Here is a 10062-nt window from a genome sequence, read left to right on the forward strand (position 1 = left end):
CTTAAAATACATGATGGTAACATAGAGTACTTTCGCATAAAGCCAGCATATGTTTTCACTCCCATGTTGATAAATATCCCTCTGAAGTACATTGGAAAAAAAATGTGTGAAGTGAGGGGCGCTCTTATCATCATCATCATCATCGTCATACTCTACATCACATTCCGTGCTGAGCCAATCAAATCATCACAAATGTCATTTCGTGTGTGTGTGTGTTTGTTTGTGTTTCTAAAGGGTTAAATGTGTTAATCCTAATCTGGATTTACTGCAGCCTGGAATAGATTACTCTCTGTTGTCATGGCAACCAGCAAGCACAAGGTCATGAACTTTGTGTGTGTGTGTGTGTGTGTGTGTGTGTGTGTGTGTGTGTGTGTGTGTGCTGTAGAGGGGAGAGGTTTTTGGTGTGTAGATCTTGTTGAGCATTAGATGATAGATCATATATCTTGTTTAGCTGGTCATTGGGTTATAGGGTTAGGGTTAGTTATATGTTAGTTTGGCGTTAGGGTTAGAGTGAGTCATTGTGAAAGTAGCTCTCAAGTCAAAACAGCTAGTAACCTCTCCCTTTACCACCTCCTCTCTCTCTCTCTCTCTCTCTCTCTCTCTCTCTCTCTCTCTCCCCCCCCCCCCCCCCCCCAGGGCTGGACTGGGTCAAAAATCTGGCCCTGACATTTGGCCCAGTCCGGCCCACCACAACCGGCAAGCACATACTCTACCCCCCGCTCTATTGAGGCTCACACAAACAAACAAGCCCTAATACCACCAGTGCAGTACTTAGTTTAGACACTTTTTGGTTTAGACTAGTCATTGGTTAGACCAGTCATTAGTCCTACATCTACAACCTATCTCAAACCCTCACCCTAAACCTAACCTCCCACGGGGCAGCACACACCTAAACCTAACCTCCTTAACCCATGTCTAACCAATGACTAGTTTCGAACTGGCTCTCGTGCACATCCCTGAATAAATATAGTTTATTAAAGGTTGTGTACACAACATTTATGAATGTGGGCGTGGCTGGTGGCCAGGGGGAGGGTCCGAAAGCAGTAACCAATCGGAACGCTACATGGTGATAGAGAAGGTGTGTGTGTGTGTGTTCACAGAGAGCTGCAGACACTGATGGACACACTGAACCGGTAGGGGTGTGTGTGTGTGTGTGTGTGTGTGTGAGAGGGAGAGAGAGATATCTTTATATTATAGTATTTGACTGATGTACCACATGGATGTGTAATGTTGAGTTGTGGGTTTGTAGATTGGCTGTTGTCCACAAATGTTGGTGACAGATGGGTCTAGAGATCTACAATAATAATGCACTACATTAAACGTATAACAATGTTTAACTGTTGTTCTGTTTCATATACATTCACATTCATAGTTAAGTGTTAAATAGCTCTGTATTGTGACAGTAATCATTGCTATATAGACTAGAGTGTTTGTTCAGTAACAGTGTTAAATAGCTTTATATTGTGATAGTAATCATTGCTAGTGTGCGTGTGCGTGTGTGTGTGTGTGTGTGTGTGTGTGTTCAGTAACAGTGTTAAATAGCTCACTGTGACAGTAATTGCTAGAGAGTGTTTGTTCAGTAACGGTGTTAAATAGCTCTATATTGTGACTGTAATCATTGCTATAGTGTTTGCTCTCAGTAAGAGGTTGGTGATTTTTAGCATTAGCTTATCAGCTTTGCAGCTAGCATTACCAGCATTAGAGGCTTTAGGATTAAAGCTCACAGACATTGTGTCACTCTATAGGCAATAGGATGTTCTGTAAGTCCCTCTAGGCTATAGGATGTACTGTATGCCCCTCTAGGCTATGGGATGTACTGTATGCCCCTCTAGGCTATGGGATGTACTGTATGCCCCTCTAGGCTATGGGATGTACTGTATGCCCCTCTAGGCTATGGGATGTACTGTATGTGATGACTGGCTGGTGGAACGTGCTGGTGGATGGTTGCTGTGTGCTGCTGATAGCTCAGCTTATTCGATATTCGTCATATGATGGTGTCGTGCGTTGAATATTTGCAGTACATAACATAGCTACAGTATATCCTATAGCCTAGAGGGATGATTGCTCTGTGATCGTTCATAAAAAATGCTTTCCATTTCCTTTCAGTTTTGCACGGAATCGTCACGATGCTGTGCTCCCATTGGTCAGTAGGAGTGTGGCTGTGGTCGTCTCTGATTGGCTCGGTGTGGGCAACGACCTTCAACCTGGCCCTGATTGGTCCGTGGAGATGTGACCCAATGTTCTCTAGAGCGCTTCCTTCGGCCGCGGTGAACATGGCTTTGTCCCGGTTACGACAGGACGACAGTCTGACCTACAACTACGCTGTCACCCTATTGGAGGAAGACTGCGTTCTGTCTAAAGGTCATTAGCATATTAATTAACTACCTAATTAACCAGTCTAAACTACAACTACGCTGTCACCCTATTGGAGGAAGACTGCGTTCTGTCTAAAGGTCATTAGCATATTAATTAACTACCTAATTAACCAGTCTAAACTACAACTACGCTGTCACCCTATGTGTCCTCAGTGATGTATCCCAAAGTCATCACCTGGGACGTGTCCTCGGTGATGTATCCCAAAGTCATCACCTGGGACGTGTCCTCGGTGATGTATCCCAAGGTCATCACCTGGGACGTGTCCTCAGTGATGTATCCCAAAGTCATCACCTGGGACGTGTCCTCGGTGATGTATCCCAAGGTCATCACCTGGGACGTGTCCTCAGTGATGTATCCCAAAGTCATCACCTGGGACGTGTCCTCGGTGATGTATCCCAAGGTCATCACCTGGGACGTGTCCTCAGTGATGTATCCCACGGTCATCACCTGGGACGTGTCCTCTGTGATGTATCCCAAGGTCATCACCTGGGACGTGTCCTCTGTGATGTATCCCAAAGTCATCACCTGGGACGTGTCCTCGGTGATGTATCCCAAGGTCATCAGGGTTTCGGGTCTTGCAACATCATACCCCTCACTCAGGTGACCCAGCCGGGGTGATCAAGTCCCGATTTACGTCCCAGTAGCCTTTTGGGAAAGACCAGGACCACACAATCCGCCAATCCCAAACTACTCTGCCGGGACATTAGATAATTGGCACTGGGTGAAGAAATGGGTTACAAAGAATCGTGAGAATTTTTTTAAAGAAATTAAAGTGTTATCATTTAAACATATATTTTTTTATATATTTTTGATTGGCAGCTGTCACTCAGCTGGCTGACATGGAGGGAGATGGCCACGCCTACATCGGACCCTTTAACCCTGCCCTCTGCCACGCTGCGTCCCTATTCGCCGAGCACTGGGAGGCCGGGCTGGCGTCCCCTGGCTGTCTGGAAGCTGATTGGCCCAGCCTGCCGCCTATCACCCCTCCCAGCAAAGTTTTGTTTACAGTCCTCAGACACTTCGGCTGGGCGCATGTGGCCGTGGTCGCTGGTACGTCCACACACACACACACACACACACACACATGACACCTCCTGTTCCACACACACACACACACACGAAACAGAAACAGAGACAGCACGTCTCTGTTCTGGGGGAGAGGGGGGCAGAACCATAGAGTAATAAAAGACCGAACCGGAGTGTTTCCCCCCGCTATTCATTTCAATAGAAGTTGCTCAGTGGCGTTTTTTTTTTTTTTTTTTTCACTTAATTTTTATTGAAGTTAGAACAGGCACAAACAAAAAAAACAACTAACAAGACAATACGGAAAAGAAAAAAGACAAAAAGTAAAAGAAAAAAAGGCTGCATTTTTCATATTACAATAAACATTCAATGAAATTCTATTGCAATATCACTAGGCTGAGAGAAGAGATTCCACTTTTCCCATTTTTTATAGAATTTATCCTCTTGTAGTCTCAGTGTGAATGTTAGTTTTTCCATAGAATACAGTTCCTCAATAATGTCCATCCATTGATCTTTCGTTGGTGGGTCCTGTTGGTACCAGCGTCGTGTGATTGCTTTTTTACTTGATGCTAAGAGGATCTTGATTATAGGTATCTCAAAACACAGAATGGTCTCCAAAGTGGAGTGAATATCCTGCCAGTATTTCTGAATTTTAGGACAAGACCAGAAGATATGAGCGTGGCCCGCTTCCTTGTGGCCACATTGTCTCCAGCAAGGCTGTTCTGTTTTCAGTTGTCTTGCTTTAATTTTGGGAGTAATAAAAAATCTCGTTAAGTTCTTCCAACAGAATTCTCTCCACATTCTTGAGTTGGTGGATGTAATTTGTGTTTCGCACATGTTTGCCCATTCTTCTGATGTGATGGTAATCTCCAATTCTTTTTCCCAATTAGTTTTAATGTACTCTGTGGAGTGAGACCTAGCTGAAACCAGGGCATTATATATACTGGACACTACTCTTTTGGACTCATGTTTATATGCCTGAATAAAAACCTGTATGAGATCGTTTGAGGCCACCGGCTCGGATGCTTTCACCTCCCCCATGAAGTACTCTCGTATTTGGAGGTATCTAAAAAAGTCCTTGTTATCTATGCACATACACATATTTTTCAATTGTTCAAAATTCAATAACACATTGCCTTTCATGGCAGTACTGTAAGAGGAAAAACCATACCGAGCCCATCGCCTGAAAGTTTGATCGTACACACCAGGCTTAAAATCTGGATCATAAGCGGGCCACCTCAACACCCTAATTGTCCTCTCCATTTTGAACTGTTTCACGACTTTGAACAAAGTATTTAGAGTAAATATTGTGAATGGGTCTAAAATGTCATAGTATGACTTAGCCTGGTCTTTGTTCCCAATTAAAGACTGAATAGGGATGTTGATTGATTTAATTTCCAAAGCTTTCCATTTAGCCTCGCATTTATCATCACACCAACATATTAAGGGTCTTAATTGTGACGCATAATAGTAATCCCTCAAATTTGGAAGGGATAGTCCCCCTCTTTCTTTAGGGAGTTGTAAAGTTTGGAATCTGATTCTCGTTTTTTTACCGTTCCAGATAAATCTAGATATAATTTTGTCCCATTCACAAAACTGTTTGGCAGGCACATCTACTGGTAGAGACTGAAAGAAATACAAAATCCTAGGTAAAACATTCATCTTGACTGCTTCTATTCTAGAACTTAAGTCCAAGGGTGACAGAGACCATCTCTCTATATCTTTTTTAATTTGTGTGATTATGGGATGATAATTTGCTTCATAGAGTTTAGCTCAGTGGCGTTTTGAAGCACCCGGAAGACTGACGGAAGTACAATTATAACTCAATGGCTGGAGGGATCAGAAGTATTAGCCTAGGCTTACACGCGTGACGTCATGAACGTCCGTCCACCTCCATGAAAGTGCTGCAATTTCACCAGTAGGTAGTGGCAGCTTCAATGTCGGATAGCCTTACTGGAGGCTTGGGCAGAACAGCTCGCAATTCATTTTCAATGGGAGTCACATGGTTTTGACAGAACAGGGGGGGGGGGGCAGGAGGGCAGAACAGACAAACTGCCTAGAACAGCCCAAACAGAGCAATATTTGGCATGTTGTTTTTGCTCTTTGTCATGCCAGCTATTGTTATTGTGTTAATTAACTCTGTGTGTGTGTGTGTGTGTGTGTGTGTGTGTGTGTGTGTGTGTGTGTGTTTGATGACATCACAGGACCATCTGACCTATGGGTGGGCACGGCACATGAATTGGGCTCAGCCCTCAGAGCTCTGGGCTTACCGGTTGGTCCGGTGGTTACCAAGACGACGAAGGGGGTGTGGGCTCGAGAAGCACTGAGCGCCATCAGAGAAGCGGGTGTCAAAGGTCAGACGTTTGATGGATACATATCTCTGCTGTCAGGAATAAACCACCTAACTCCAAAATGGAACCTCTCAGAAGCAAAGATTTGAGTAAAACACCTTTGCTGTGAAAGAATATATATTTTTAGATTATAGATTTGCGCGACATTTTCAAGATTATTCAAAAATAGCAGACCTACAAGCTCGTAGTGCGGCACTCTGTGACATATTCCATCCTTATTGTCTAAGATTGGCTTCCAAAGATTGCATGAATGGACGGTTTTGTACTAAATGCCTCAAATCAAACAATTGCTGTGAAACTTTGCACACACATCCCCACTAGATTGAGGAAGAAATGCCACAGAATCCACATCCCCACTAGGGGAAGGCCTAGGCTTGTTTCCATTGTGTTCCTCTGTATAATATCGGAATAGGTCAGAATCGGATATCGGGAGATGTCCCTGCAGAGATGTCCCTGCAAATATTTGGAGATAGGATATCGGTCATAATTTCATAATCGTGCACCCCTAGTTTAAACATTAATTAATGTGATGAATATTAAATAATGTATCTTTCTTCTCCTAGTGGTCATCATGTGTATGAGCTCCGTCCTGGTTGGTGGAGAAGAACAGAGAGAGTTCCTATTGGCTGCTCTGGACATGGGCATGACGTTAGACGGTTACGTGTTTATTCCATACGACGCCCTGTTGTATGCCTTACCTTACCAGGTAATTAACATATTCTTTAGCTCATTAACATAGCCTACTAATTAAATAACCTGTTGTATGCCTTACCTTACCAGGTAATTAACATATCCATTAGCTCATTAACATAGCCTACTAATTAATTAACCTGTTGTATGCCTTATCTTACCAAACATATTAATTAGCTCATTAACATGCTAATTAACGAACCTATTGTTGCCTTATCATACCAGGTAATTAGCATTAACTCATTAACATACTAATTAACTAACCTGTTACACATATTCATTAGCTCATTATATGAATGTTTGTTTACAGAACTTTAAATAAACATAACAGCTGCCCCTCACTTTTTGAGGGGAGCTATTCCCACAAACATTAAATTCCCATTGACAATGAATGGAGAATTTTATGTCATATTATCTGAGCAAATCGACTTAGGTGTCTATTTTTGTCCTACACAAACATTAAATTCCCATTGACAATGAATGGAGAATTTGTAGTGTCTCAGCAAATTGGCATAGTGTCTATTTTACGTCATGATGATGTATGCATGGTGATAAGAGCGCCCCTCACTTCACACGGGTGTGATTCTTCTCATCCAATCAGGACACGTTCCCTCAGCTGACCAACAGTACCCACCTCCAGCATGCGTACAGCGCCGTGGTTACGATAACCATGGATTCAGACCAGAGTTTCTACGAAACGTTCCGTCAAGCTCAGCTCACCCGAGAGGTCCGCTCTGCTGTGGCCGCTACTGAGGTAACCTTTGACATTTGACCTTTAGCCTTACATCCTAACCTGTAACCTCTGACCTTATATCAAGGCCCCAGTGAGTGACTCTGCCCTAGTGGTAAGAGGAGGGACTGCAGGCGGACCCGTGGAGTTATGACGAGGAAATCCCGTGCAGCTGGGCTTTAATGTTGAGCGCGTTTGCACTAGAGTTGGGTTCTTCCAGGTGCTTCAAAACGCCTCTGAGCAACTTCCACTGAAACGAATAGCGGGGGGGGGGGGGGGGGGGCTATCGCTCCGGTTCAGTCTCTATCCTTTTAATACTCTATGATACATACTGGTATATATGGGGCGCCCGCAGTGGTCCAGGCGCATGCCACATATAGGCTCCAGCCTGACGGCGCGTCGTGTGTTCGAGTCCCGTTCATGACGACCTTTGCTGCGTTTCTCTCCCCTACTCTCTCCCTCCCTCTTTCCTGTCCGTCTTCACTGTAAAGGCACAAAAGCCCCCCAAAAAAGAAAGAAAAAACATATTCGGGACAATATTCAACATGATATATTATGTTGCTAAATATATGTGTGTGTGTGTGTATATATATTTATATATTTCAGGTGTCTCTGGTGTTCGGGATGATTTTCAACATGATAAATTACGTTGCTAAGTGTGTGTGTGTGTGTGTGTGTGTGTGTGTGTGTGTGTGTGTGTGTGTGTGTGTGTGTGTGTGTGTGTGTGTGTTTATATATTTCAGGTGTCTCCATTGTTCGGGACGATTTTCAACATGATATATTACGTTGCTAAGGCTGTAGAAGAACGTCGTCAGGCAGGAGGCGGGAAGTGGGTGACAGGCAACCAGATCCTCCAATCAGACGGAGGATTTGAATTCCGCGGCTTCAACCAGGTCTGTATAATTATAATAATGAATCATTCATATAATTATGATAATTGTTATTATGAATCATTCATATAATTGCGACAAATATAATAATCAACCTGAAAATGATATTTAGCATCTATAGTATAGATACTAAATATCAGATCTACAAGCTCACTCTCTCTTCTATAGATGCTCTATGGAGGCCAGGATGGGCGGGGCTTACTGGCCAAGTATGTAACAGTAATTTATATGACTATATGTACGTTTGATGCGTCTCCACTGGACTCTGATAATAATACTAATAATAATAATGTATATTTTATATTTAACATTCTATATATTTTGACAGATATGTAGTGTTATCCACTGAAGGAGACAGCCTGACTCCAACACATACTTTGTCTCCATTGAACTCTTATGGAGGACTGAGGTCTGTGGGACCATCCGTTACGTTCCCAGGAGGGAAACCCCCCTCGGAGAGCTTCTGTTGGTTTAACCCAGACCAGGCCTGTACCGGAGGTAAGAAACCACTGTTGGTTTAACCCAAACCAGGCCTGTACCGGAGGTAAGAAACCACTGTTGGTTTAACCCAAACCAGGCCTGTACCGGAGGTAAGAAACCACTGTTGGTTTAACCCAAACCAGGCCTGTACCGGAGGTAAGAAACCAGTGTTGATTTAACCCAAACCAGGCCTGTACCGGAGGTAAGAAACCACTGTTGATTTAACCCAAACCAGGCCTGTACCGGAGGTAAGAAACCACTGTTGGTTTAACCCAAACCAGGCCTGTACCGGAGGTAAGAAACCACTGTTGATTTAACCCAAACCAGGCCTGTACCGGAGGTAAGAAACCACTGTTGGTTTAACCCAAACCAGGCCTGTACCGGAGGTAAGAAACCACTGTTGGTTTAACCCAAACCAGGCCTGTACCGGAGGTAAGAAACCACTGTTGGTTTAACCCAAACCAGGCCTTTACCGGAGGTAAGAAACCAGTGTTGGTTTAACCCAAACCAGGCCTGTACCGGAGGTAAGAAACCACTGTTGATTTCGTCGACTAAAACTAAGACGAAAAGTGTCCGTCAACTTGCCTTTTTCCACTGATGAAAATTAAATGGAAACTATGCTATGATGACTAAAACTAAGACTAAATATACAATTTCGTCAACAAATAAAAACTAGACTATAGTATAAGTACAAGTCATTTTACACTTGGTTGCATGCTGAAAATAGCCGATCTACAAGCTCACAAGGCTTGTGAGCTTGTAGATCAGCTATTTTCAGCAAGTGTAAAATCGGTCAATACGACGGCATCAAGGCCCGACATTTTAGTCGACTAAATCACCTGTAGATTTAGTCGACTAATATTTATAACTAGACTAACACTAAAAGATTCCACTAAAATGTAACTCAAACTAAATGAAAACTATTCAAGAGACTATGACTAAAACGAAAATCAAAATGTGCTGCCAAAAACAACACTGTAAGAAATATGGAGATCTATAGGGGCGATCAGCTGGGATCAATTGGCTAATTTGGGCCCTGTCCAGAGCCTCTAGAGCAGTGCCCATTATGCACTGACCTACTTGGAACGATGCAAGTTATTATGTCTCTTCTCTTCTCTTCTCTTCTCTTCTCTTCTCTTCTCTTCTCTTCTCTTCTAGGAATGGATACCTCCTCCATGTTGTTCATGTTCCTGTTCCTCTGTGCTCTGATTGGAGGAGCCGTCTACTGGTTCTGGTGAGCACGCACGCACGCACGCACACACACACACACACACACACACACACACACACACACCCCCACAGTTAATGCATATTTTCCCCTCCGGCTCCACAGGGGGCGACGCAGAGCTGCTCCCAACAGTAAACTGGTCTTCAACCTGGATGATATCATCTTCATCGACACACAAATGAGCAGGAAGGTCTGAACTCGTGAAGTCTACAAGTTTGTCAATTAGTTAAACGAACCGGTTTATGAAGCTGTTAATTAGGATGGATTCATATGTTAATTAAGTGCTGTTTCCAT

At 43.5% G+C, this 10062-nt stretch overlaps 1 protein-coding gene across 1 annotated transcript in view; it reads left to right on the forward strand.

The window, feature by feature from the left end:
* The first annotated feature begins 1110 nt into the window (after nucleotides 1-1110).
* The window catches only part of LOC308334904 (retinal guanylyl cyclase 2-like), a 25921-nt gene continuing 16969 nt past the window's right edge, over nucleotides 1111-10062 (forward strand). The window contains exons 1-11 of the mRNA XM_080791798.1: nucleotides 1111-1133; nucleotides 2107-2361; nucleotides 3196-3426; nucleotides 5604-5753; nucleotides 6314-6456; nucleotides 7042-7194; nucleotides 7914-8063; nucleotides 8229-8269; nucleotides 8389-8558; nucleotides 9699-9774; nucleotides 9874-9958. Of these exons, the coding sequence (XP_080647924.1) occupies nucleotides 2127-2361; nucleotides 3196-3426; nucleotides 5604-5753; nucleotides 6314-6456; nucleotides 7042-7194; nucleotides 7914-8063; nucleotides 8229-8269; nucleotides 8389-8558; nucleotides 9699-9774; nucleotides 9874-9958 (1434 nt within the window). The 5' untranslated portion in view covers nucleotides 1111-1133; nucleotides 2107-2126. The remainder of the gene's footprint in view (nucleotides 1134-2106; nucleotides 2362-3195; nucleotides 3427-5603; nucleotides 5754-6313; nucleotides 6457-7041; nucleotides 7195-7913; nucleotides 8064-8228; nucleotides 8270-8388; nucleotides 8559-9698; nucleotides 9775-9873; nucleotides 9959-10062) is intronic.

The sequence above is a fragment of the Protomyctophum bolini genome (genome assembly GCF_963924005.1).
Source record: "Protomyctophum bolini genome assembly, chromosome: 20".
NCBI classification, from domain to species: domain Eukaryota; kingdom Metazoa; phylum Chordata; class Actinopteri; order Myctophiformes; family Myctophidae; genus Protomyctophum; species Protomyctophum bolini.